General features: G+C 45.2%; 1 protein-coding gene across 16 annotated transcripts in view; it reads left to right on the top strand.

Moving 5' to 3' along the window:
• Positions 1 to 25,981, top strand: part of LPP (LIM domain containing preferred translocation partner in lipoma) — a 341,933-nt gene that overhangs the window by 152,334 nt on the left and 163,618 nt on the right. For all 16 annotated transcript variants that reach the window (XM_071812669.1, XM_071812661.1, XM_065844128.2 and 13 more), the window contains 2 exons: positions 3,194 to 3,306; positions 21,981 to 22,103. In XM_071812669.1, the coding sequence (XP_071668770.1) occupies positions 3,194 to 3,306; positions 21,981 to 22,103 (236 nt within the window). The remainder of the gene's footprint in view (positions 1 to 3,193; positions 3,307 to 21,980; positions 22,104 to 25,981) is intronic.

Here is a 25,981-nt window from a genome sequence, read left to right as displayed (position 1 = left end):
TTTGCCTTTATATATGGAGCGGCAGGAGGGTTAAATCAGTCAGGAAAGGGTGAGATCTCAGGGTGGGATGTTAACCAGCCCATGGTTAACTCTGGTAACCCCGGAGCCCCAGTTCCCCCATGGCTGCCAGCGCATCTGTGCAAACCAGGGGACGGTCCCTTCCCCATCCCGCTTGCCGTGTCGCTGGCTGGTGCTGGAGGTGATCAGCAGTGGGTGGCAGTGATCTCCTCTACCTGCCTGGCTCTAAGCAAGTGAAATCTGTCTGGCTTGCAAAGCTTCAGGCGTGAGGGGTTGTCCCCGAAGTGCATTTTAGGGAGATCTGGCTCAAAGGGAGTGCAAGCTTGCTTTCAGCTTTTTTCCTCCTTTACTCCTTCAAATGTAGACCTGTTTTCTTCCACACATCGTCTAAAACCATGTGCTTCTCAGAACACAGATTTTACGGTCTTTGCATGCTCCCTTTTCGGCCGGAGGGAGACTTCCAGCAATGCCAATAATAATAATAAAACAGTAACATCCAAGGGAATTCTCTCCCGCGAGTGCAGTGGGAACAGCATCGTGTCCTATGGCTGTGTGTGGGAAAGAGGAAAGTGCAGTGGCGGAGTAAATAACTGAAGTTGTGAAGGAGAAAAGTCCATCTGTTCGCAGGGGACCAGGAAAAGGCCAAACATCTGCAAGGTCCCCCCAGTTCATCAGGCATCTGCTCTGGGCTTCCCGATCTAAAAACCTTCCCATTCATGGGGAGAGCGGAGCCAGCAGCTTATCTGACACAGAGGACAGAGTCAGCAGAGCTGGGCTGAATGCAGAAAAGCCAGCTGTCTCCTGCTGCAAAGAAAAGTGTTTTCTTCCAAAGTCTAGAAAAAGGCTCTTCTCCATTTCTTTTCTTTGCTCCTTTTTTGAAAATCTTGCCAATGGTTTTTTTCTTTTGGGAGGAACAGATCTTCCAAAGGGGCAAAATGGTATTTGTTTTGTGTTTGTTCTTGCAATTGTTGTTTTCCCCTTCTGTTATAGCAGTTGATATTTTTCCCTTATGTTTATGCACAGACCGTGTCCCTTTCCCCATCTCATTCCCTTTAACATGTTCTCCACCTTGATTTTGCTTGGATGTTTTGAAGGGTTGTAACAAAGCAGGAGGGTCTGACTGATGTGCTGTGCAGGGAGATGGGTCTTTGGCATTGGAACCAGGACTCACTGGAGAAACATCATCTGAATTTTATTCTTCGTGAAATATGTATCTGCTGGAATTGAATTTGTTTGCAAAATCATATTGGTTGGTTAGAGGGTCATCTTCAGAGCAAAGGAGAAAAGTTTACTTAGCACTCAAACTTCCCAGCATTTTTTAGGACTAAACACCAAGATATTATTTTCAAAATATTTATTCTTTTTATTCTGTATCGTATTTCATATGATTTAAAATAAAATATTGGATTAATTATAGGACAAAGAGGAGGATACCGCAGATGTTATTTGACATAGTTTTTTTAAAAATCAATCTTGAACTCTATAATACCATGAGCCAGTAGGTTTCATGAGATTTTATGTATTGGAGCAACATGGTTATCTTAAATTAGTTTTCAATGTGTTGTTTTCGAACTGTCTTCATGCATCTGCATTTAGGATGACATTTTCCTAGGGATTCAGAGAGGTTTTTCTGAGTCCTATCCATGCTCACTTTGGGGAAAATGCTAAGAAATTACTTCCCTGGGAAATAAGATCCCTAAAAGTCTTAGGGGGAGTTTGTTCCTTTTGGAAAGTGTTTAGAAAATGAAAAAAAAATAACCAAAACCTTTCCAGGGCTGCAGACCCATCTGCTTTGCATGGCAAACGGCTCGAAGGTGCTGCCCAGCTGGTTTGGAACCTGGGCACGAGTGGTCCAGAGGGCTGCAGGTCACTGGGGTTTGGCCCAGTGGCTCGCCCAGTGGTTTGGAAGCTGCTCCTTGGTATTAGGGGATGGCACTGAGGGTCTGTAGTAGAGAGGTGCTGTGGCACTTCGTGGAGATGTGCAGGGTCAAGTGGGGAGCCTGTGTTTCCTCCCAGAAAGGGTTAAAACCTTCCAAAAGTAAAAGGTCCCAAATACTTGAAATGTCACACTTTTATTCATTTATCTTAAACTTCCATCTCAGATGCGCACAGGAGAGCCAAGAGCAAACAGCTCTGCTTGCAGCATCAAGTTTTGTGAGAGGAAATAAGAATATACCAAAGTGGTCCAAATTACAGGCAGCTGCCTCTCCAGAAGCCAAATCTAGTGCTAATGGCAAACGTCCTTTTTTCCATCCTTTGGAGGTGCTTTCGGAGCCTGCTGTCCTGCTGCCCACAGACCGTGCTGCTCTGCCCTTGTTTTCTCCTTCATGCTCCCACCTCCTCAGAAGTTTTCAAGTAGAAGTCTTCCATCTCTGCTCTGAGCTGGATGGCTTCACAGCCAGTGTGCTGCTTTGTCTTCAGATCAGCAGTTCGGGAAGTTTAGAATGAGCAAATTAAAGTGTAGATATTTTGTACATCAGCCCCCTGTAAAGAGACTCCTCAGTGTTAAAAGTTGCTTCTGAGTTTGTAGCTGGCCCATCACGTGGCTGTTGTCACTGAGAAGAGCCTGTGATCTTCCCAGCAGTTCTTTACATGAGGCTATGAGGTCCCTATAGGAAGAAGGAGATGCGAAGAACGTGTCTGCCTGCCAGTGGCAGGGTTACAGGAGGTGGGCTGGTCTAGATTTTGGGCTCCAGCTCTCCATGCATTCTCTGGAACAGGGAATCCTTACTTTTAGGCAGCATCTGTTACTGTCTTTATAGCAATCAAGAAGAGCTGGCATAATTTGAGACATAAAGGTGTGAATTTGATGGGATCTATTGCAAGGCTGGACATGACACGTTCACTATTGCAAGTTTGGCAGCCACCTGCAGCAGGTTTAAGTGAGACATGAGCTTTGATCTGTGGAGCTGGTTGTTGGTGCCTTCGTGCTTTGTGGCAAGTCACCCTCCGCTGCAGGGCCTGAGGACTGCTAAGCAATCTGCCAACATTACTGAGCTGTTGTAGCCATCTCCTGAAGCAGTGAGGGTTGTGGCTGAGCATTTAATGTTTAAACAATATGTTAACTCCTGTGCCAGGATACTAATGGCAGAGTATTGCAGGGTTTATCCTGATCATCAATGTCATGATGTGGGGAAATGCTGGTGAGTCTAAGTTCTCCAATTCTCTCTCCTAGGGGACTTCCTTCCTCCACCCCCACCTCCTGTGGATGACCTCGGGAACATCACATCATCACAAGGTGCCTTCCCCCCCCCACCTCCTCTGGATGACATGACTTTCAATGTGCAGGTAAGAAAACAAGAATTTTATCATTAGTGCAGAACTGATCCAAAAATTGCGGAAATGAATGGATGGTTATAAAATGAGGTGGCAGAGTGCTGTGGTTAGAGATCATGTGTCAGGAACAACCAAGTCAGCTTTAACAAGCTGTGTTTCCCAAGTAGGGAATATTTCCATTCAAAACTTGCTGGGCTATTAAAGGATTTTTTCCCATCCGGCTTGAATTAGAAGACTAATTGCCTTATGTCCTTGTGATGGCAGATGGGAGTGAAACCTTCCCAGAATGAATTGTTTTCTGGAAGGGCCATCTCCTTCCATGGACTGTGGAGAGACTTTAGGGCAGTAATCTGATCCTAAAAGTGCTTTGTTTAGATGCCTAAAATTAAGTGAAGCAAATAAGCCCTGGCCCAGCTCCAGTGATGTCACTGACACCCTTTTCACCCCTGGTTTGCTGGCCTGGATCTTCTAGATTTGCCTTCTGGATGAAAGTTGAACTTCCAAGATGAAGCTCATGATGGCATGTCCTGTGTGGATAGCGACGTACCTTGCACACCTTTGAAATGTATGAACACTTTTGTGCAGACATTGCTGGCTTGCCTGGAGTGCCAGGTGCTGTTGTGTTAGTTCAGACACGTTCAGGAGAGATGTATTCAGGCTGCAGAGACAGGCTGTCAAGGTGATCAAGGAGTGAGGAGCTGGTCTTGCCAGTGGAGGCCAGAAGAGTTTGGATTGTTGGCTGAGGAGGAGGTATCTTTGCAAAATTTAAATATAATTGAGGAATAAACACCAGGGAAGAACAACTATTTTGGCTCTGGGTAAATTAGTGCAGGAGCAGGAGAGGCTGAGATTACCAGAAGTACCTTCATTCTGGTGTTGAGAAGGTTTCTGAGCATGGGCAGCTGCAGAGGTCTGGATAAGCCTTCTGGGAAGAGCAGTGAGAGCAAAGCAAGCATGACTGGGTTTAAGACTGGTTAGAGTTGTGTAACCGTGTGTCCACAGCCACGAGGCTGCCCTCGATTACCCTGGAGCGTTGTAGCGGTCCTGTGTCTCTCGATGGATTTGAACCTGAGATAAGGCTAGTGGGCAGACATTAAACAGGATCTAAGAGACCTGACTTAGTTCCTAGCCACACCACAAGCTCTAGAGTCAATTAATCTAGTTTGTGCCTCTGTAAAAAGAGAAAACCTTTCCCTCCCTCATGGGCTTCCTGTGATCTCTTGCCTGTGGTGAGACGCTCAGATGCTATCACAAAGTCTCAGCAGCCTGTTCCTGCGGTGGGTTCAGCACCATAAGCAGCCTGCAAGAGGGAAGGAGTTAATGAGGATTGTGTTCTCCTTGCCAGGAAAGGCTGCAGCCATCAGGGACATTAGCCAAGTGCCGAGCATTGCTTTTCCCAGCCTTGGGGGAATGAAGTAATTCCCCCAGCAAACCTTGTTCTGTCTCTTATCTCTCCGAGAAGAGCAGACCCAGTGGGACCAGGGCAGCTTCCAGACCGCGCTGGGAAGCAGAAAGGCTCCTGGTGAGAGCAGGGCGCTGCCTGTGCAGGAGCCTGGGCTGTGGGAAGGGGCTGCGGCTCCTCATGTGCTCCTTCGGGGTCAGGCTTCCCCCTTGTCAGGTCACCCGAGGTGGGGACCTTGCCATGTTTATTGGAAGATGCTCATCTCTTCAATTCCTCCTGTCTCCCTCCTACAACAGTCCGAAGAGGTGCCTGAGCTGCTTGGGGCTGTCACTGCGACGTGCTCCTTGGTAGAACCACCCGACAGGGATGGTTGTTCCCTGCTGAGCTCATGAAATTGCTGTTTGTCACACCCTTTCTCTCTGACTTTGGGAAGCTGGGGCTGGAGCCATGTTCACAGCGTTGGGTTTTGGCAGGAGCTTGGTTAGAGTGGGACTCCTTTGCGTGGCATTCTGTTGGGAGGGAGGAGAGCCTGCCAGTCGTACCCCAGCACTCCTGCCTGTCTCCACCCTGAGATGTACTCTCTGCATCAGACGTGGGTCCCTGCCTTTAATCTGTGCTCTCTTGTCACCTTTTCCCGCTTTCTTTTCCCTTCCGTCCTCTGAAGGGGGTTGGAAGCAGACAAAAGCCAGGGCTAAGTCAGGGGCCAGCAGGGTCTTGTGTTGCAAGATCAGCTCCTTATGTTGTAGGAGCAGCAAAAGTTGTGCTGAAGTGAGACGTAGGGCCCAAGAGAGGAGGGAGAAAGGCAGGGGGTGATGGGGGAAGCTGCTTGGTGCCATGGGACACAATCATTTTCACGACTCCAGATGGGTGTTCCCTCGCCGAAGGAGCAGAACAAATAGTGGCCGTGTTTCTTTTGCCGTGAATCCTTTCTCAGCCCTCAGGGCATGGTTGCGTGAAGGCAGGGATCTCAAGACCATGTGTAGAATTGTACTCCCAACAAACTAAAGCCAAGCTTGATTCTGTTCTCTGATGCCACTTCATTTCCATGCCTCAGGTTCCCCATCTCTAAACGTAAGTGCTGGAGCAGATGACCCCATTCCTGAGCGTGGACCAGATCTGAGGCTGCTGCCTGGGGTGGTTTGGCCCCTGTTGATCCAGTGTGAGCCCTAGAGATTTGCTCCAGAGTATGAAATTTCTCTGCTCCAGCAAATAAATCTCTTTACAACTGAAATATCTCTCTGGATGGCAGAGTGCTGATGACAGATTATATGTGTGCTGTGGCTTCAGGTACATCTTTTTGTACTAGGTGTTAACTTGATGAAGGCATCAAAATAAATGTTTAGTTTATTATCATTTTGTGCACTAGTATTAGTAGATGGCTAAAAACTGTACAGATGATTACAGTTTAAGTTCTAGCTTAAGAGCAGCAGCTAAAACAGTATTGCTCAGTTTTCATAGACCTGTTTATCTCTGGATCTCTGTTTGGACAGTGGAACTGGCCGCTTAGGATCAGATCCAATAAGGTACTTTAGTATCTTGAGGTGCCTACGCTCCGATGGAAATCAAAGGAAGACTGGGTTACAAAATACTTTTGCAATAGATCTGGCATTTTTTTTTTGTAATTTCTGTTTTCCCATCTAGATGTGTCATGTTCAGATTCACAGTAGGGCTGGGGAGGAAATGGGAAGGAAATCTAAGCTCTCTTCTTCTTAACTGTAATACTTAATAATATATATATTTATTTATTTAAAAAACCAGTGTGTTGGGGCTGGAGGAGAGTTGTGTTGGGAAGTTCCCCTTCAGCTGAAGTCAGCCGGCGAAGGCAAGGGCTTGTTCCCAGAATGGTGATGAGGGTGCGGCGATGGCGTGTTTGACAAATAAGGACATGAGCAAAGAGCCTTTGCCACGTTGGCTTGGGCTCAGTTTAAAAGGGGAAAAAAAAAATCCTGGACAGGAAGAAAAATGAAATCACTGTTTGTCAAAGGGAAATTGATAGATCTGGGAGAAGGGAGGCAGATTTTTCTCTTTTTTTTGTTGTTCTTTTTCTTTTCCTTCAAGTTTTAAAACAGGCATTCTTCCCAGGACGGGGAAAGCAAAAGTCAAAAAAACACCTCTCAAGTGCCCTGTTTGCTCACAGAGAGGTAACCTCACTCGTGGTATCAGCTGTTTCTTCCTCCCTCACCAGGCAGATGAGTGGATGAGGATGTGCACAGTAGTGCGAACAGCCGGTCCCTACCCAGCACCCATCCCCGGGCTGGCTCTGGAGCCTGCATGCCACGGAGACATCTCAATTATCCATATCCTGGGGGCTTTGGATCTCCACCGGCTTTGAACAACCAGTTCTCCTTAAAGGATGGGTTCAGAGCCCATCCTTTCCTGTCAGGGTAGGACCTGGGTGGCTCAGAGCAGATGTGACCCCCAGCTGCGGACCTGCCCAGGGCCACCTTGGAAAAACAGGCATTTGTGAATCGCTGCTAATTATCCACAGGTGCTGCACCTGCATGCGGGTCTGATTTTCATTTGGGACTCTATGGATGCTGCCACGACATGGAAAGGAGAGAATTATATTCAACCAGGAGATCTTCTCTTTCCCAGCAACCCCTGGCTGTTATCAGGTTGTGTTTTATTGACAGGCCACAAAACACTTTATAAAAGAAATACCAGGCTCTCCCTGATAAGGAAGCTGAAGCAGGGAAAGTGCTTTGCCAGGTCACCAAGCTGGCCAGTCGCGGGCTAAAAATAGGACCCAGATCTCCTGCGTCCCACAGCGATCCTGTCTGCTACATTGCACCCCCTCATTACTGTAAAAACTGCAGATTAATGAATAAATACCATCAGTGGCTGAGACCAGAAAGAATTTAGGATATACCAAAGAGGGTATGCAAAAGTTTTGAGTGAAGAAACAATGAGACTTTGAACGGTTGCATGAAAGGTAAAGTTAGATTAGATATATATAAGGAAGAAATTCTTCACCATGAGGATGGTGAGGCACTGGAACAGGCTGCCCAGAGAAGCTGTGGATGCCCCATCCCTGCAAGTGTTCAAGACCAGGTTGGATGTGGCTTTGAGCAACCTCATCTAGTGGAAGGTGTCTGCCTATGGCAGAGGGGTTGAACTACGTATTCCAACCCAAACCATTCTATGATTCGATGATAAAATAGTTTAATACGCCTGTTCTTTTATATGCACGGAGAGGCTGTGGTGCTGTGAGGTATGTGGGCAGGACCTAGTCTCACATTCAGACCTACTGGACTCATGGACCAGGTTGTATCGTCCTGTTGTGATACACAGAAAATCAGCTGAAGGACTCAAATTCCCATCGCCAAGGAATTTTGGAGGGAGAAATGCCAAAATGCAGTCTGAAGGCGTATGTGCCTTCCTCTGCGAGGCTGTTGAGAGAAGACCTGTCTCGCTCGTGCCTGGGAGAAGGTGGGAATGTGTTGATAGATGTGAAGAGCGAGAGTCTCATCCTTGTTACAGAGGAGGCTGCCAGGCATTTCGCTGTCTGACTCCCTCCCAGCGAGCGGCGGTGCCTCCTCGGGGGCTGTGACTCACGGGCTAAGGAAACACTGCAACAGAGGGATTTTAGTTATTTATTTTTAATTTTTTTTTGGGGGGTGCATATATTTGACAGATAATTGGGGAGGGAAAAGTGTGATTTTTGCCCTACTTTAAACAGCACATCTCCCGCTCGGCGGCACGGTGGCTGGGCTCTGCCCGGGTGCTGGGCTTGCTTTAAATCGCCTGCCTTTTAATACTGGGAGAAGCAGAGAAGGCCAAAGAGAGCAGAACATGTGTGTTCAGCCTCCCTCTAGTGCTAGATTTTGTTAATCATCGGGATTATTGGCCTGGGCGTAGATGCTCATTGGTGAGGAATGTGGGCCAGCCAGTGGGGCTGCCCGGCTCTGGGCAAGCAGCAGTCGCTCCCAGGATCTCTGTGAATAAAACCATAGTCTGTGTGTATCTCTTGCCATTCAAGATGCAGCTTTTGCAGATTTCTGGGGGCTCCTATCCTGATTTATTGAAATCCGTGTGATGAGCAATTGCCTTTTATCTAAATTGAAGCCGTGTCCAACAGTGTAAATAAATTACCTGGTACTGTTAACCCTCTTACTCAAACCTTGGCTTTGCAGGAATGCTTTTGATCTGTCTCCCTTCTTCTGCCTTCCTTGTGTGTTTGAGAAACAGGAATGTGCTGTGCTCTGAATTAGACTTGAACAAATAACATGTATTCTCTCTGCATGTTTAAATGCTCACTGAGACTCTGCAGGTCAGTATGTGTTTGCTCTATAGCATGGACTTCTAGGCACTAAAGTGAGAAAAATCAGTCATACAAAGTTTGTGTATTTTGATGAATATTTGGATCCATAATAGATAAAATGCATTGTTTTCTCATGTGCATATATATACAACTACATATATATATATGAGAAATGCATAATGAGTGGTGATATAGAGCAGACCTCCACATTATTGAGGAACAACCATGCACATTTTATCCCTGCTGCTTTTTTGTCCGTTTCTGTGGGTAGCATGACCAGTAGATCCAGGATCATAAGAGAAAAGGAACACTGAGCATTTCTTTCAGGCAGCTCTCGGTGCAACCCATCTTATACGCATGTTTGTTTTACAGTGCCAAACCACATTCTATTTTAAATCTTTAATGAACCTCTGTTCCCATCTATGTAACTTTCCAATCCTTACTCTCTTCAGAATAGACAAAGATGCTTATTATAAACCACAAATTTTACTGAAAGAGTAAACTGGAAAAGTTTTAATTGTATGGTGTAAGCCTGCCATTCATCTCTCTGCCTGGCTATTAATATCTTGGCAGTGTTATAATGCAATACAGCCTTTAATAGCTAAACCTCTCGGCAAGGACTACAAAGGAATCAAGGATCCAAACAGTTAACTGTGCTCATTATTTTCATCGTGCTTATTACTGTGTTATTTAATGTATTTGTTATGCTGTTGTTTAATATAGTAATACAGCACGCAGAATGCGCCAGGTCCTGCGCTGGTGCACACTTGTGCTGTCGCTGGGAGGAGGGTTGTGACTTTTTGGAGGCACTTTTGGAGATGGAACAGAGCGGCTTTTGATAATCTGTCACACGGCGGGTGATGAGGTGTGGGAGCAGAAGAAAGCAAAAGCCTAATACGGATCATATGTAAATAAGGGTATGGGGCCATCTAAAAAGTTGTGTTAGGAAACAGAAAGGTCAGAGATGTTGCCGATTGTGATGTTCAGAGGTCATCAAGCTAAAACTGTCCCAGGTTAAGACACAGGGCAGCGTTATGCACATGTGCGATCTCGAGCCCAAACAGCAGGCTGTGGTTCCCCCGGTGCTGTGCCTGAGGTTACAAGCCCCGGTGGGCACCTCCTGGCTCATGCGGGTACATCTCTTTGTGGGACACTGTCACAGGGCTGGTGCTGGGGTTAGGTTGAGTGCAGGCACCTGTGGAAAGGTTAATATTTACCTGGATTATCCACCTGTGGATAATAGAGATGTGAATTGGGAAAGTAATAGGGGAAGCATGGAGAGCGTGCAGAAAAAGCCGGCAGTTTTATCCTGTCAGAGCTAGTACTGCCCCGTGACAGACATAAAGGAAGTAAAAACATCATTGTATCCAAGGTAGAAGTATTTAAGCAGAGGGGAAATAAAAAGATAATGAAGATGTGAGAATTCGCCCGTCAAAACAGATGAGCTGAGTGATGGAAGAGAGTGAAATAACATGATCAGAATTGAAGAAATTTCCATTCTTCTCGTTTCCGAGTGCTTCAAATCTGCAGGTCCTAGGAAAGACCTCTTGGAAGATCAGTTGCCTCTGTGTCAAATCCTGGGCAGCCTGTGTTGTATTAGAGAACTGTAATGCAGAAGCAAGACTAAGACAGACTGTCAGTAGCAAGAAGGAATTCTAAAAATTGCAGCAGACAAATTATTATGCCTTTTCTATGAAGCTGGCTGGGGTTGGATAATGTGGTTTAGAAAGTCAAAGTCTTTCCAGGCAGCTTGGGCATGGTGGTAACCTGGAACGTGACAGAGGAGACAGAGTCAGATTCCCACCTTGGCTTTGGTGCTTTAAGTACTGTGACGCTGTGTGGTAAAGAAAAGAGCTTTGGTCAAACAAGATAAAAGGAAATAGAGCTGTACTGATTGGAGAATCCATTGTCTAAATTCAGTTTCATAGCCCCAGAGTAGTTCAAAGAGTAGGGTAAACTTCATTCTATTTTTGATGCAAATTTTGCCAGGCAGTAGCGAGACATGGATATGAAGAAGCTGGGAGAGCATCTCTTTTCCAAGAATGGAAGTGGCTCAAATGCAGGTTCCGGTCTCTGTTTTTTAGTTTCCATCGCTGGTGAAAAACAGCTTGAACTGCCATGATGGGTGGTTTTGTTGTCAGAAAATGTTGCCTCTGTGAAGTGTGTGCAGCACAGGGACTGAGCAAGCTGAAAAGTGGTAGAAATACCAACGAGAAATGTTGTTGTAGCCAGGTCTGGAGGAATTTGTTCCAGGGCAGAACGGCAAGCGTGATTTTAAATGTTTGCTGACGTTAAACTCTGTATTCGCAGGACCGTTCCCCACAATTGTATTTTTCAGTTTTGATTTGCTGATGAAAAGGCAGGACTGTGATTAGCTTTAATGCACAAAGAACAGGTAAGGAAGAGCATCTGGAAAACATCGTGTGACATTTTAGGGTTGTTTTTAGTGATGTGAGAAGTTAAATAGAAATGTTTGGGAAAGCTGTAGCAATTTCAAGTGTTACCGAAGCCAGCAAGAGACAGTTCAGCCAGAGGTGCTGTACAAACTCCTCTCATTCAACAGTCCAGAGCTACAGCTCCTTCCCTTTCCGTCTCCTCGTTTCTGCATCTCTCTTTTGCCATGGAAACAGCCTCGTGTCTTGTCACGTCCCAGGTCTGGCCTTCCTCTTCAGCTCTGTTATTCCACTTGCTCCTGAGATCCTCTCCCCTTCCTCCCCCTCTCTCTGGCTCTGCGAATTCCCCTGCTTCTGCCCCATGATACCCCTCATGTACCCAAAAGATGCCTCTGATGAGGTCGGTGCAGAGGTTTGGGCATCATTGCTTCCCGGGGTGCTGGTTGTGCTGTTCTCTGGGAGCCGTGTTTGGCCAGTGCTGAGGTCAAATGAGCATCTTAAAGACTTTTACATAGGGAGTACGTTTTCTGCAGAGAAGTAAACTCCGTTTGGCTTCTATGGCTATATAGAAGCAGAAATATAGTTAAAGACAGTTTCTTGGCATCTAATCTGTCCTGGGGCCACCACATTTTCTGATGAATGAATTCTTACTGAAAAACAACGAATTACATCCCTAATATTCTGTGATTCTGTGATACATTCCTTTATCTGCTAATGGACAGTACCAAAATAAACCTTAAAGCTCAACCGGGAGGGATTTGCACACTGGAAATTCTCTCTGCAGGGTTTACAGTGGTCTCTGGGCAGCACAGGTCATTTGTTGTTCAGTCTCCTGTGTAATTCGGGTCCTTTTTCTTCATCTGATGTTCTCGCTTAGGAATCGTGTAGAAGGTGGTGTGTCCGAATGAGGAGATTGTTGTTAAGAAAGAAAGAAAACCCGCTGTTTTCCAGCCAAATCAAATACCAGGCACACATCTGGCAGCCTTGAAAGGAAGGTAAAAGTGGGCCTAATGGTTTGGAAAATGAGATTGCTGACTTCTTGAAGGCAAGGACCTTCCTCCATGAATCAGACCTGTGAGTTCTGCCTGGCTGGGGTTTGCCTACCCCGTGGACTGCAGGCACCAACTGACCCAAAATCGCGTGAAACGAGTCCAGATTTTCCTATTCTCAGCTTTGAGAAACATATAATAGATTTCTAACATGACTCATTTCTGCAGAAGCCAAACCCAAGCCATTGACTTTCATGTAGTTTTATACATCCATTTTGCTGACGTTTTGCCAGGCTGACTGGGAGATTCTTGAATCCTTGCAAACGTTTTGGCGCACACCCCTTCCTATTACAGCAAAACAAGCAAACAAATTCAGAAGTATGTTATATATTTAACTTCTGCACTTGGAGCGTATTCAGGCTGTGAAAACTGACTGGCCAATTTTATTTTTTTTATTTTATATATTTTTTTGGTGTTGATTTCCTAATAGCTTCACAGCCCATGTTCAGGAATGCTTACTCCGATTCAGAGAAGCTTGACTGTGCTTAAACTTCATTAGAGTTGATAGAACTTATGCACACGTGTAAAATTAAGCATATGCTTATGTTTTATACAGTCTATTTGCAGGTGACACAAGCAGCTGCATATGGGTTTCCAACATGTGATTAAATTCCAAAAGGAGTTTTTAAAAACAGTTTTAGTCAACCTTAATTTTCTGAAATTGGTAGCTTTAACAAAACCTATCTTTTTTGATTAAAATTGCCTGAGACGTGTCCCTTTTAAAAAGCTCTTCACTTAACTGTCACAATATACAGTCTTGTGTGGGATAGAGTTTGTTCATGTAAATTCAGTTTCCAGTTAAAGCGGTACAAACACGAAGTGATTTCAATAGATCTTTATGAACACAGCAGTGCTGTTGCTTTCCCACCTCTGCTGAAGGGCCCAGGGAGGGCCATTAAATTCTCAGCTGTGCCCTCCTGTGTGTCGCAGATCATGTAGCATCACCCAGTCACCCAGGGAGACCAAAGGCATCCAGCCTTGGTCCGCAGACATCAAGAGACGCAGAAATCTTGGAAGTTTGTTCTAGCATTTAATTACCTGCAGTATTATGCATAAGTGAATGTCTCTGTTATTTTTAAATAGAATTTCCCTGGCTTCAGCTTCCTGGCTGCAGCATGTTTTTCTGTTTTGCTAGATTGGACAGCATTGTGGTATCTGGCGTTTTCATTCTGTGGAGCTGTTTAGATATTGTTATCGAGCTACTCAATCTTCTTTGTAAGTGAAGCCAAGTGAGCTCCCTACGTGTCTCGTTGTCAACTGTTTCTGCTTTTCTGGGCCGTTTCAAGTTTTTAAAAAGCTGCCTTCCAAACTGGACGTGATATTTCAGCACCAACATCACCGGAAGTGTCAAAAGGAATAAAATCACTTTCATCTCCGTGCTTTCCTTGCTCCAGGATGGTGCGGCACCAGGCAGGAGCTGGTGTTTGGTGTGGTTTTCCCTACTGGAACATAAATCCACGGTCGGGGGGCTGGATGTGACAGCTTACCCCGTGTGTAGGCGGGTGTAATTCATGGCTTGTCAGACATGTCCTGAGCCATCCTCCCCTTCCCTCTTCTTTTACACCAGCAGAGGAAAGAGGAAGATCACAGCTTGGCCAGGCTGTGGAGGTGAAGGGAGTCTTCGCTCTCAAACATCACCATGGGATCCTTTTGTACAAGTCAGTGGGACTTGTACACTTGTACACTCCCTTTACTGCAGCAGACACTTGATGAGCTGTTTGGTTTCTGCATCGATTAAACTTTGCAGTTGTATTGGGGTAATTGGTTACTCTTCAGTTATGGTTCCCCTTAGAGGCAGATGATGAAATATCCGATATTTCCTCTAAGTTCTTAGTTTTTCTGCAAGTGGCAATACTCTGCGGGGTACATCAGCTCTGCTCGATGGCTAATTAAACAGTAATTTGTGACAGTATTGGAGCAGATTTTAAGTTGGCGGGGGAGTGGGCATAGAAAGGGGAAACTTTTAACAGTCACCGTAATTATCAATAATGAGTCCTAATGTAATTGCATTAATTAAAAAAAAAGGGGGGTTTATTCCCTGCTGCTGTAAAGTTAGTTAAAGTCAGTGGAAGTCATGCTGGGTCAAAAAGGTTTCACAGCCAGCTGTTCTTGCCCCTTGAACAGAGAGGTAGCGCTGTCCTGCAAAAGGCAAGAAGAAAATAATGATATATTCCACTGTATATTGTATATTCTGCTGATGAACAGGAACGTCTCACTAATTCAATTTAATTCCCAAGGACAAGTGATTCTAACTCCACCCGGAGAATATTAAATTGCCTTAATGGAAAAATAAACTGTTTTTTTCCTCCCTCTCCTCTCCCCATGTTCCCTGTTCAGTTTTCAAATAACTTTATGTGCCTCCTTAGTTTGTTAATACACTTCTCATCTTGCTGCAGATTTTGCAGCTGGTAGCACTTAACACAGACAAGACTCCCAAAGCTTTTGATCAGACATGTTAAGTAAACTCTGAGGACCGTCGGGTCTGCTGCTCTGGCAGATGTCAGCTTGTGGGACTCCTCCTCTCTCTTTACCCCTCAACTGTTTCATATCAAATCCATCCTGTTGCTTTCATGTGCTTGAGGATCATGGTGCCTTTTCCCCATGGACTAGCTGGCCTGTAGTACAAAGATCCTCCGGCTGATTGAATGACATTTGCCATTTTGCTGTTTTTCAGTAGCAGTTTTGAAAGCCCTACTTGGCCAACCTTGAAATCTCCAGAACTTCCTTCCATGAGGAAAAACACAGCAGTCAGAAATCCAAAACCCATCTGCTGGGTGCAGGTTTGAATGCCCGAGGTAGAGGTGTTGGTGTGTGATGAGAGGAGCAGGGAGCAGAGCAGATGGGGGCTGAGCGGACCAGACAGCACAGGATGGCTGTGTTGGCATCTCCAGCTTTGCGGCACCTACAAGCACCCACCTGGGCTGCTGGGTGGATCTTGTTGAGTGCTTTGACTTATTTGTTTCATCCTCTTTATTCCTGTTGCGTGATTGCCTTCTATTGTCCTCGGGGTGGCGATGGGACAGGGAGTATTGTGCATCTCCTCATGGGCTGTTGTCCAAGTCCCATCACAGTCACCAGGGTTGGCAGCTGCTGGCCTTGGACCCAGAGCTTCACCAGAGTGTGCCCAAGGCCGTGGAACCTGTTGGCTAAACCTCTATAATGCAGCTTCGTCACTCATCCAATATCTGGGGCCAAATCCTCTTCTGTGGTCTTGAGGAGTCTGGACAAACCGTGGGTGTTTGTGGCAAAAGCTTCTGTTGGCTGCTAGGGGCAGGAGCTGTTTGGAAAGGAGTGTCTTGGGTTCTGCCTGGGCATCACTGCTGCTCATCCACATGCATGACATCCAGCCCCCCAGCAGAGCCAAGGTGCTGGTTTTGGGATTGGGGCCTCTCTCAGGATCTGCAGAGGGCAATGGATTATTAAACAGCGTTGGAAGAAGGGCCACTGGTCCACGAGCCAGTGCTCAGGATGGTGGCGGCCCAGATCCAGCCCTCTGATGTGAAATCAGGGCTGTCCTGCAGTGAAACTGCAGCTGGAACTTGGATGGCATGGGAAGCGGTTTGTTGTCTTCTGTCATGTTCAGTCAGGGCTGAGGCAGCAAATGCAGAGGATGAAATGTCCGTTGAGGAGCTGGGTTGGCCTGGTGGATTGGCGTCTTCATCTGGTGGCCAGAAGGAGGTTGGCTGTGTGTCTGAGTTGCAGCACCTCGCTCCCACCCCTCTAGCTGCTTTCCCTTCCCAGGGCTGTATCCACTTGACAATAATCTCTTTGGGATGGGGATGTTTCCTAACTGTTTAATGTGAGCAGTGCCTGTCACACTGGTCTCTAGGGAAATATCAATCTTTATTGTCATACAGATTCATAACTGCAACAAAGTCTTTGCTGTCTTTCATATACGTGTCCTAGGAGGCTGAGCGTAATTGCCTGTGTTTTTTGTTGTCTCAGCTACAAGGAGGGAAGAAGAAGGTTTCCAGGTGTCAGTCCAAGCCCTGGTGCTAAGGTGGTGGTCAGTTATTAACCCATAGAGACTGTACCCACAAGCAGTAGTGACTCCTGGTTGGTGTCAGCTGGTGGATATAAAGCACAAGTGGAGGCTTCATGAAAATGTCTGAAGAGAGTGAAATCAGATCAGCAATGGTCAATAGCAAGTGTCCAGAGACAAATGTAACAAAGGAAGCACAGAGGGTTTTTAAATTTATTTTCAAAGTATCTTGTTGGAGTTTTCTTCCATGTGTCTCTCCAGCTACTTTTGAACACCATGTGAACTCACAGCAACCACAGTGTCTTGCAGCAAAGTAGCTCTGCAGTTTAGTAGCATGTTGTGTGACGAAACACCTACCTCCTTTTCTTTGTTTTGAAATTGGTGACTTCCAGTTTCATGCTTTCTTCTTCTGTTATCTTCATTCTGTTTTTTTTTCTTTAACTTTTACTATTCGTCCTTTTTGTAAGCTTCCTACACCGCAGTGAGTTTATAGATTGGTTGTTAAAGTTTCACAAGATTTTTCTTGTCCGTCTCCTAACAGTGCTTAGCAATTAACTTTTCTTCATCTGCTTGTTCATTTGCCCCAGCTGTAAACCCGTGCAGTTCTTTACAACACCTTGCCCTTCAGAGATCAGATCAGTTAATCCTCAGGATACTTAGTGCTATTTACATTTTAAATGGCTGAAGAAATTGAATGTGGGACTGTCTCTACCCTGGACTCGTGCTATGTAGGTCTGAGCTGAGCTTGGAGCCCCCTTTACCCTGCTGTGTCTCCTGCAGCTTGTTGTGGCACAGCTGCTGGTGTGAATTTCGCCAGGGGAAGATACCTGGTACATTTATTAGCCCTTTTTAGGTAGGCTGCTGTTTAGTGGATGGTTGCACCCCACCCCATTTAAGTCTCGTTCCAGGTAGGGCCACCTGCCTCCTTACAGGGAGATCTTCAAAAGTGACTTGAATTGCAGAAACGTTGCTCAGTTAAATGACAGCAGCATCTGAGAGACACCAAACAACACTTTTGAACAGTACACTTTAAACTTTTAAAGTGTTTTCCTTTGGTCCTGCTAATATCCAGCAATACAAACCAGGTAAAACTATTCTGTGCCTGAAAAAAAAAATAAAGAGCAGGGGAAAAAATAAATCAAAACCTAACTTTCCTTTGGCTTTTATCCTTGATGTCATCAAAAGACTAAAAAGGGTATTTCAGGCCTGGCTTCAGCCTGATGGAACAGCAGGGAAGTTCTTTTCTATTAGATCCTTGATACAATCACGTCTGGTGAAATCACTGCGGTCACATCTGCTGAAATCTTCCATCATTTCGGATTTGTTTCAGAAGACTCAATCTTTCTGTTTTTAAAGGGCACGACTACTTTTCCAGCCCCTCCTTGGTGCCTGGAATGGCAATTAGGCATCAATCAATCATCTTAGACCCCCCTTGCCCCCAATGCTTCAGTGGTCTCTTGTCTCCTTGTGTGTGCTTGGTGGGATCACCTCTTGGAACTGCTTTAATTTACATTAGGGAATTTGGAATAAAAATGTTTGTACTTGCCTTTAGGCTCAGAGGAGAGCAGACACAGCAGCTCATCTTCAGGGTGCCTCATTTTCCCCATAAGTGGCATTGAGGGATGCATCTCTTTGCCAGTGCAGTCTTCTTGGGTTTTAGATGGCTTTTGTGACCTTGGAAAGACTGGGCAATTCTACAGTGAAAGAGAAGGGGTAGCAAGGGTGTGTGTCTGAAAAGGATCTTGCCTCTGGCAGTGATGATGAACAAAGTGCAAGGAAAGGGGGAAAAAAAATAAAACACAAACCCCATCCTGAAGTATATCAAGACTAAATCACTTCTTTTTTTTTTCTTCCTGGTTAACATTTCTCACAGTCTCTTCTTGTATGTATAGTGTATGACATCAAAATCAAACATCTTTCCCTCCTCTCCGCTGCCTGCCCCCAGCTAAAATAGGAAATAAGAGCAGCATCATTCTTTCTCTCTCTGCAGCTCTGACTAAGCCGAGTGCCCGAGGCCACGGAGTAGAAAGAGATGCTAACTCCTTGTTTGGAGAGCTGTTTCATTTGCTCTTCCTACCACATCAGTACCTACCAGAGGATTTTGACAGCCTACAGAGTGTGTCGGGCGGCTGCTGGAGGAGGCAGCCAGCGGTCACTGAATTATTTGCTGGAGGAAAAGACGATAAAGTCTTTCTGGGCAAAAGCCCTTAGGTACCTGCTCACAACCCCAGATTTGCCTAAATTCCCTTCTTCCTTGCTTCTGTTGTTATTTTAGTCTTTCCTTTCCATGACTGCCTCTGCTGCAAAGGGCTTTTCTGCTCCCTGCTTTTCCCTGTTCTCGGATGTGTAGATGCAAACAGTGTTGACCTGTTGCACCCCAAGGATTGTTCCCCAAGCACCTCAGACTCCCAGTAAAACCAGGAGCAGAAGGCACTGGGATCCCACAGCCTGTTTGTTTTTGAGTCATTAGCTACAATTTTTCCTAATATCCATGATGTTTATCTCCATTCTTCCACTTGTGAGTTATCAAGTTATCAGTGATGTGTGGTAATAACAGTGTGCAGAGTGAGCTGATGCTACGTGGAAGGTTGTGTGTCTGGCTGTAGCTCTGCTGTCTCGGATGTGTCTGTACATATATAACAGCATTGTATTCCCCAATATCAGCAGCTAACATTCCTAGGGTGCAGCTCAGAGGAAGATCTGGCCACAACACTCACAAGACTTGATCAAGGCTAGGGTAGATGGGAAGAAGATGGATCTTGATGCTGGAAAATTGCACTGCGGTGGGCAAAGTCGTGATGCTCCTAAAGTGTTCAGGTGTTTAGCCTTTGCCTTGTGTTGGTAGAAAATATACACTGGGACCTGAGTTACATCTAACCTACTGTCCACATAAGTCAGCAGGTTGCTACTGCAAAGCCACTCTCCATCTTTCCCTGACAGAGCAACACCATCAAACTTCAATGTGATTTCTTGGAGAGGCTCAGAGGCCAACCCGGCAGCAAATACGGCATGGAGAGAAGGGAAAACAGAGAATAAGAGAGGTGGCTGGGTCTGGGTAGGGAAAGGAATTTGGAGCAAGAGCTAGGAAGGACATCTGGGAGGCAGATTCTTCTCTTTGAGACTGTTGCAAGGAGCTGGCTTGGACAAATGAGAAGTATTCTTGTTTCTCTGCTGTAACCTGCAAAATGTGATACAAGTAGGCAATCTAGGTTGTAAGAAAGAAGGTAGCATCTAGGGAAATCATTGTGCTTTTCATGTCTTCTAGCTCGGTGAAGTCTTATGTCTTTTTTAGCGCACGGTGAGGCAAACTTGGAGACCCTGCATGTTCACGGCATGTTCTGTGATGAATGTCCCTCGGGGTGGTGCAAGGGGACCTGTGGCGCTGGCTGGTGTTGGGTAGTAGGATTAGCAAAATGAAAGGCAGTGGGTTGACGGGCTCAGGAGTGGATTTCCATCACAGCTGCTCTGAGCTGCACACCAGGAATTCAGGGGCGGACAAACAGGCCAAGCAGTGAAGCTCCCTGCTGTTTTTCTCTCTTTTGCCTCGCAGCGGGGACTGAGCCAGGGGACAGGAGTGTAGGCGTTGCAGAAGTTCACGTGAGTGGATAGTCTCTGGCATGAGTAATTTGTTGGACTTGGTTGGCTTGTGTTTGCTTTTTGTCGAACTCACGTTGGCTGGGCCAAAGATAGCATCCTTTTTCTTTTTAAACCCATTTTTCCATCTTCTGCTGGCTGAAAGGGAGGGCGCGTAAGTGACATGTCTGCAACAATGCCATAAATCCAGACAGAAATAGAATTAGCAGTTCTTTCTGGTTCCGGCGTTTGTATGTGCGAGGTTGCGAGCTTAACCGGTCTGGGTTCCTCGGAGCAGAGCCGTGTCTGTGCGAACCTGTTGTGCCTTGGGACCTGGCGCTTGGGTTTTGTTCCAGAGCAATATCGTAAAACTTTTATAGCAATGTCATGATGGAGAGCATGAGAAGAGAAATAACTTAACCCTCTCTTGCTAAAGTTTGTGTTGCAAATTCTTCTCCTGTTTCCACATGCAGCAAATCCCTTGGTTGAATCTGGAGCACTGTGGGGAGAAAAATGCAAGATTTGTGGAGATGTGGAGCAGAGCGCAGGCAGAAACCTTTCTTTGTGAGGATTACCCCTATTAAATGTACTCAAAGTCCAGTCCTGTCCCAATAGGCCCTCACATACATTGGTAGCATTTTTTGTTGACACTGTTGTACTGAATTGTGCTTCAGAATCTGTAGAATTTGCCTCCTAATCTATGTTGATTATGTTTTAATTGAATAAATAAATCTTTTACAGAGCCCAGAATCAATAGAGATGTTTCTATGCTATTTTATTTTTCTAGGTTTCCTAAGGACATTTAACTTTTACAACCTTACAACTTGTTCTGCAGCATTTGCTAGTCAGCTATTGCGTAATTGTTCTGGGGAATGAGAACCTGGGAATAATATGGCCCAGAAATGCTAAGAAGCAGAAATGAAATCGGCCGATCTTCCGATCCGCCACCATCCCTCCTCTCCAGGGTCAGGGTACCAAACAGAGCGTGCACGGGCTCTGGTTTTGTTCCTTGATCTGCCATTGACTTATCACCCCAAATGTTTGGGCCTTGGGTACCCTTTGTGTCTCCCCCCCTTCCCAGGCTGGATTTTGGCAGATTAGCTTAAAAATTCTCTGCAGTGGAGCAATCACAGTTTTTGTGTCTGGGAAGCCTGCGGCTGCCCTGTAGTTATTATAGGCCAACGAATGGAGGATGGAGAAAAACCAAACAAGAGCCATGAAGCGCACTAATGGTGGAAAGGAAATTGTACTTGTGCAGATTTAAAAATCCAGGTGCCTACAGCTAGCCAGCAGTAACGATCTGAGCTAATTCCTCTGAAAAAATATTTCTGTTTCTTTTTTTTTTGGACAATAGGTTGGATGGAAAAAACTTTGACTGGGTCTGTAATAAAAATATGCCAACAGAACTGAGTTTGTACATAGTTTCTAATGTGTTTCTCAGCCTTTTTAAATGCCATGTTTTTGCATAAAGCACATTGGTGCTTCCATTTTCTTGTTAGTCAAGCCAAGTTTATTGTAATCCAATGAGGTTTAATAATCATTAGGAACTAATGAATGCCTTAGCACGTATAAGCTTGGCAGATCAGAGCCAGCTTGCTTTGCATGGTCTGTCTCTCTCTGACCAACTTGCCGTTTATGTTCTGGATTGATGACTGGGGAGTTCTGTAGAACCGGTAATGATAGAATACTCCTGAAACGAAATTTAAATAACAACTATCTGGAAGAGCCAGTGAGCCAAAGGAAAAGGCGAATTTTTGGCTTGGAAAATTGAAGTAACTTGGTGAGAGTGAAGGCAAACAGAGCAGAATCATTGGTGGGGAGGTGGTGGTATGGTCTGAACAGGCTTTACAGTGGAAATTAGGTGAGTTGTTAGGTAACTCTTTAGTATTTTTATTGTGGTAGTAGTCAAGCTGTGCTGAGACCCAAGTGTTATTGCTGGACACGGTCTCAGCTCTGTGAGGACGGTAAGAAACCACACGCCAGGACAAGTGGTTTGTGTAACTGGAACTCTTCTTTCTTCTTTAAGGTGAACCCTGGTGGCAAGACGCTTGAGGAGAGGCGGTCCAGCTTAGATGCAGAAATCGACTCTCTGACCAGCATCCTGGCTGACCTAGAGAGCAGCTCTCCGTACAAACCTCGGACTCAACAGGTTAGTGGCACACGGCATAAACAGAGAGTGGGAAAGTGGCCAGCGTATGGAGCACTGGAGCCAGTTTGCTAACTGCTTGGTATTTGTTGCGAGCAGGCACGTCAGTTCTCCCTGATAGCATCCAGATGTGGCTGTCAGTGGGGAGAAGGGCACAGCTGCTCTGGAGGGAGCAGTGGCTCAAAAGCTGCTGCACCTCTGAGCAAAGAGCCTCTGATCCCGACTGTTGGATTGCCACAGAGGTTGCTAGAAAAACACTTGGGAAACGTGACATTTCATTCACCTCGACCTTCCACCAAAAATAGCTTCTGAATGAAAACCTGCTCGCTTCACAAGTACTTTTACTCCGTTGTTTTCTTGTTGTTTTTCTATTCTGTTAACTTTTATGTGTCACGCTGCCAGAAGGATCCAGATATCCGTGTCTCAAGTTGTTTTCTTTTGTTTTTGTCGCCTAATCGGTGGCGACGAAGCGTCTTGGATCATAGCTCAGCTGTCAGGGTGGTTGTAGCCCAGCAAGGCAGACTGGAATTCGCACTTACTCTGCTGTGTCTAGACGAGGACTGCAGGGGTGACAGCAGCTCAGCTAGTTTTTGTCACTCATCTAGGTAGTTCTTGAGTTGGGCTGTTTAAGTTCTGGTAAGATGTCATCTATTTATCAGAGGAAGTGGTGACACCCTACTGGCACTTTAAAAAGGGCAGTTCTTGAGGTCTCTAAAATCATCCCAGATGTGCTTGTGCCCAGTTGTGCAGCATCTTCACTTCCTAATCCTGTGACCGGGCTCTTTTCTTATACGGCTCTGTAGGCATGTATGCAGCTGTATGTATAAGCTGCATTTGTCTTATCAATGTCAGTCCTAAATAAAACTGCTAAAGTCAAAAGAACCTAAGGGAAAGTTGGCTGATGCAGTACGCGCCCATTATCCATATAGGCCATTTCTTTAGTTTGTTGCTTTTTTGGTTCTTTTCATTGTTGTATTTGCTTTAAGTAATTGAGAACTAGTACCTTTGGAGCAGAACTAAAGTAGTGGTCAGAGTTCATTTAGATCTGCTTTTGTTTAAGTATCTGAACTTAGCAAAAGCAGAGTTAAATGAGATTTGTGCACTTTTGAAAGCATCCATCTGCATGCAGAGGCTCTGGCATGGTGGCCTGTGTGGTTTCCATCCCTTCTGCAGGGAACTCCTAATAAACTCTTTCATTCCGGCATCATGTACAGAGTTATTGCGTGAACTTACAGACCTGTCCTTGAACAACAGTCTGATTTAGGTCAGTCAAAACCAGCGACAATGTAAACGAGATACAACTAAGTCCCTTTCCCAGTGGGTTTTTGTTGTTGTGATAAAAGAGACATGTTCTAACAGTGATAGTGCTCAGGTACTGTGTCAAATAACCCGTGTTCATTTTGTTTGCGTAGGCCAAACATATACGAATGCACATTGTCACTGGGAAACGTTTTATAGTGTCAAAACACTGCAAGAATTAACTGGAAGAGATTCATGCTCACCTTTTTCCTTGGCAATGACTGTAGTCAGCTCCAGCACCGTTACAGAGACATGCTTTGGGACATGGTGTTCTGTGAACAGATTGGTGTTTCACTTTTATTTTGTTCCTATAGTACTAACAAATGAATAAATTGTAGCAGTCAAATGCGAAGTTCTGCAGGTGTATTTGAGTTTCTGGAGGATTGGAAAAGGCATAGCCCAAGTTTTGGACTTGATCTGACTTCTTAAGTTCATCAGCCTCCAAGATGAAATGTGCTGGTCAGTGCACACGCTTGTTCCTGTGCCTTTTTGCCCACAGCTCAGGTGGGGGCTCTGAAGACTTGTCCCCCATACCAGGAGCGATGGGATGCTGCTGCTCCCTGGTGCGTTACAGTTATGGTGTGAGATCCAGGGAGCAGAAGAAGCTGAGTTTAATCTCTGGGGCCGAATCCCAACTTTCTTTGTTCAGTTTATCAGACTTTTCAGGATTTATTGGTTAATGTAATGATGTCCCACAGAAAGTACAGCTCCAGCAACTTCTAACTATAGCTTTTAGAAAAAAGAAAATGCCAGAGCTGAATGTATCATCTGTTGTAATTAAAGAGTACTCAAACAAGTCCTTGAAAAGATGGAACTATAATATAAAGCTTTGATATTTTCCTTTGTTTGATCTGTACTAAGTATTAAAACTAGTGAGTCATTTGATGGTCTTATAGTAGGATAATAGATTAGACTGCAAATTGTGAGGTACTTACTCAGAACATCAGCACGTTTATTGGATTACACCTTAGCCGACCTTCCCAAATTTATCAGGATAATGGCTGCAGATAGGAAAATACAGTTACGACTTGTTTTCAGATAAGACATTTCCAGTTGTGCTTATGCGGTTAAAGCATTATAATAATTTTATAGGTATACCTTGCCCTTGGGGATACCTCTGTTCTGGAATAAGAGAAATTTTATTGTTAGGCTTCTTTTTTATTTTATCTTCAAGATAGTTTTAAAGCAACATAAACTAAACTGTAGCATAGTCCTCTCTCACTGGAATAGGAGTGATAGCAGGATAATCACAAGCAGTTTATCTAACATACCCTGCCCATTGGCATAAATTCACACAGAGGGAAGCTCTTTCAATCCTTGGTACAAGTTCAGCATTGCAGTGAGACACACTGCACCAGGAGGGATTTGTACCTTCCCCAGTAGGTTTGGAATGTCCATAGTACTTCTCAGAATGGGTGGGCCAATGTCAACCCCAGACAAGTTCCCTTGGCCAGCAGACGTGCTGTTGAGGACATGGATGAGTATGGATCTCTGCACCAGCCCAGCGTTGCTTACCTAGGCATCACTCTGGTCACGTTCTTTGTGTGCCAGGCAGGCGACAAGGACATTGCCATGAGCTAAAAATGACCATCATTAAATAGAGGGCAGGGAGAGAGTTTTGACACCTTGCAGTCAGCAGCACCCTCTTTGTACACGGTGGTCCTGCCCAGTTCAAGGCAGCTGAGCTGGAAACTGGAGATGAAAGAATCACCCAGGTCCTGCTGGCTCCTTCCCATGCCTTGGGCAGAGGTGGTAGGATGCTGTTGTCCTGCTGAGCTGTGTTGCCCTCTTCGCTGAAGTGATGAGTTTGAAAAGTGTTTCCGCAGCATAGATCCTTTACAGAGCAGAAGGCATCTTTCCTGCCCATGCAGGTTTGGTGGGATGAGCTCCTTCTGTGAGTCTTCTACACCACTGCGAGTCAACCCCCATTTTGCAGAGCCTCAAAGTGAAAGATTATCTCAGACTTTGTTTCTGGTTAGTTCTTGTCTGTGTCTTGAGGCCATTGTTGAGAGTCCCCTGCAGCAGAGGTTTTCTAGCCATCGATAGTTTACTTCATATTGGCCATCAGTAACATGTGGATGAGAGGCAGCTTTTGGTCACCATCACCTCCGCCCTGGGCTGATCCCATGACTTACAAGTGAAAGTATCTCTGAGTCACAGAAGCAGTCAAAAGTGATTAAAATGCCGTTTTTTGGTTTTTTTATTGTTTATTTCACAAAATTGCACATATAAAAAAGAACAGAAAATTACAAGACTTGATCATCTCTACCTGCAACACAGCAGTGTCTAAGGATGCTTTCTGTCATGTGGAGTGGTGTAGGACAGACAATATTTCAAGAATTCAGCTGAAGCTGGAGTTTTAGAAAGGACCAAACATCACCTGAACCTGGGAGATTTGTGTGACCTTCACCAGCATGGCCAGTTCCAATCTTCTTGTGCAGTGAATTGAAATGGAGGAGGAGACCAACACAATCTCAAAATTACCCTGACTGCAATGGCATGTTAGTAGATGGCCTTGCCTTTGGTATTGTTTGAATAAGTGTAGATGTATTATGAAAAAAAAAATCTAATTAATATTTTCG

This window comes from Patagioenas fasciata, chromosome 9 (assembly GCF_037038585.1).
Source record: "Patagioenas fasciata isolate bPatFas1 chromosome 9, bPatFas1.hap1, whole genome shotgun sequence".
In the NCBI taxonomy this organism is placed as follows: domain Eukaryota; kingdom Metazoa; phylum Chordata; class Aves; order Columbiformes; family Columbidae; genus Patagioenas; species Patagioenas fasciata.
The sequence above is the reverse complement of the archived record's forward strand: the minus strand, read 5'-3'. Positions and strand labels throughout refer to the sequence as shown.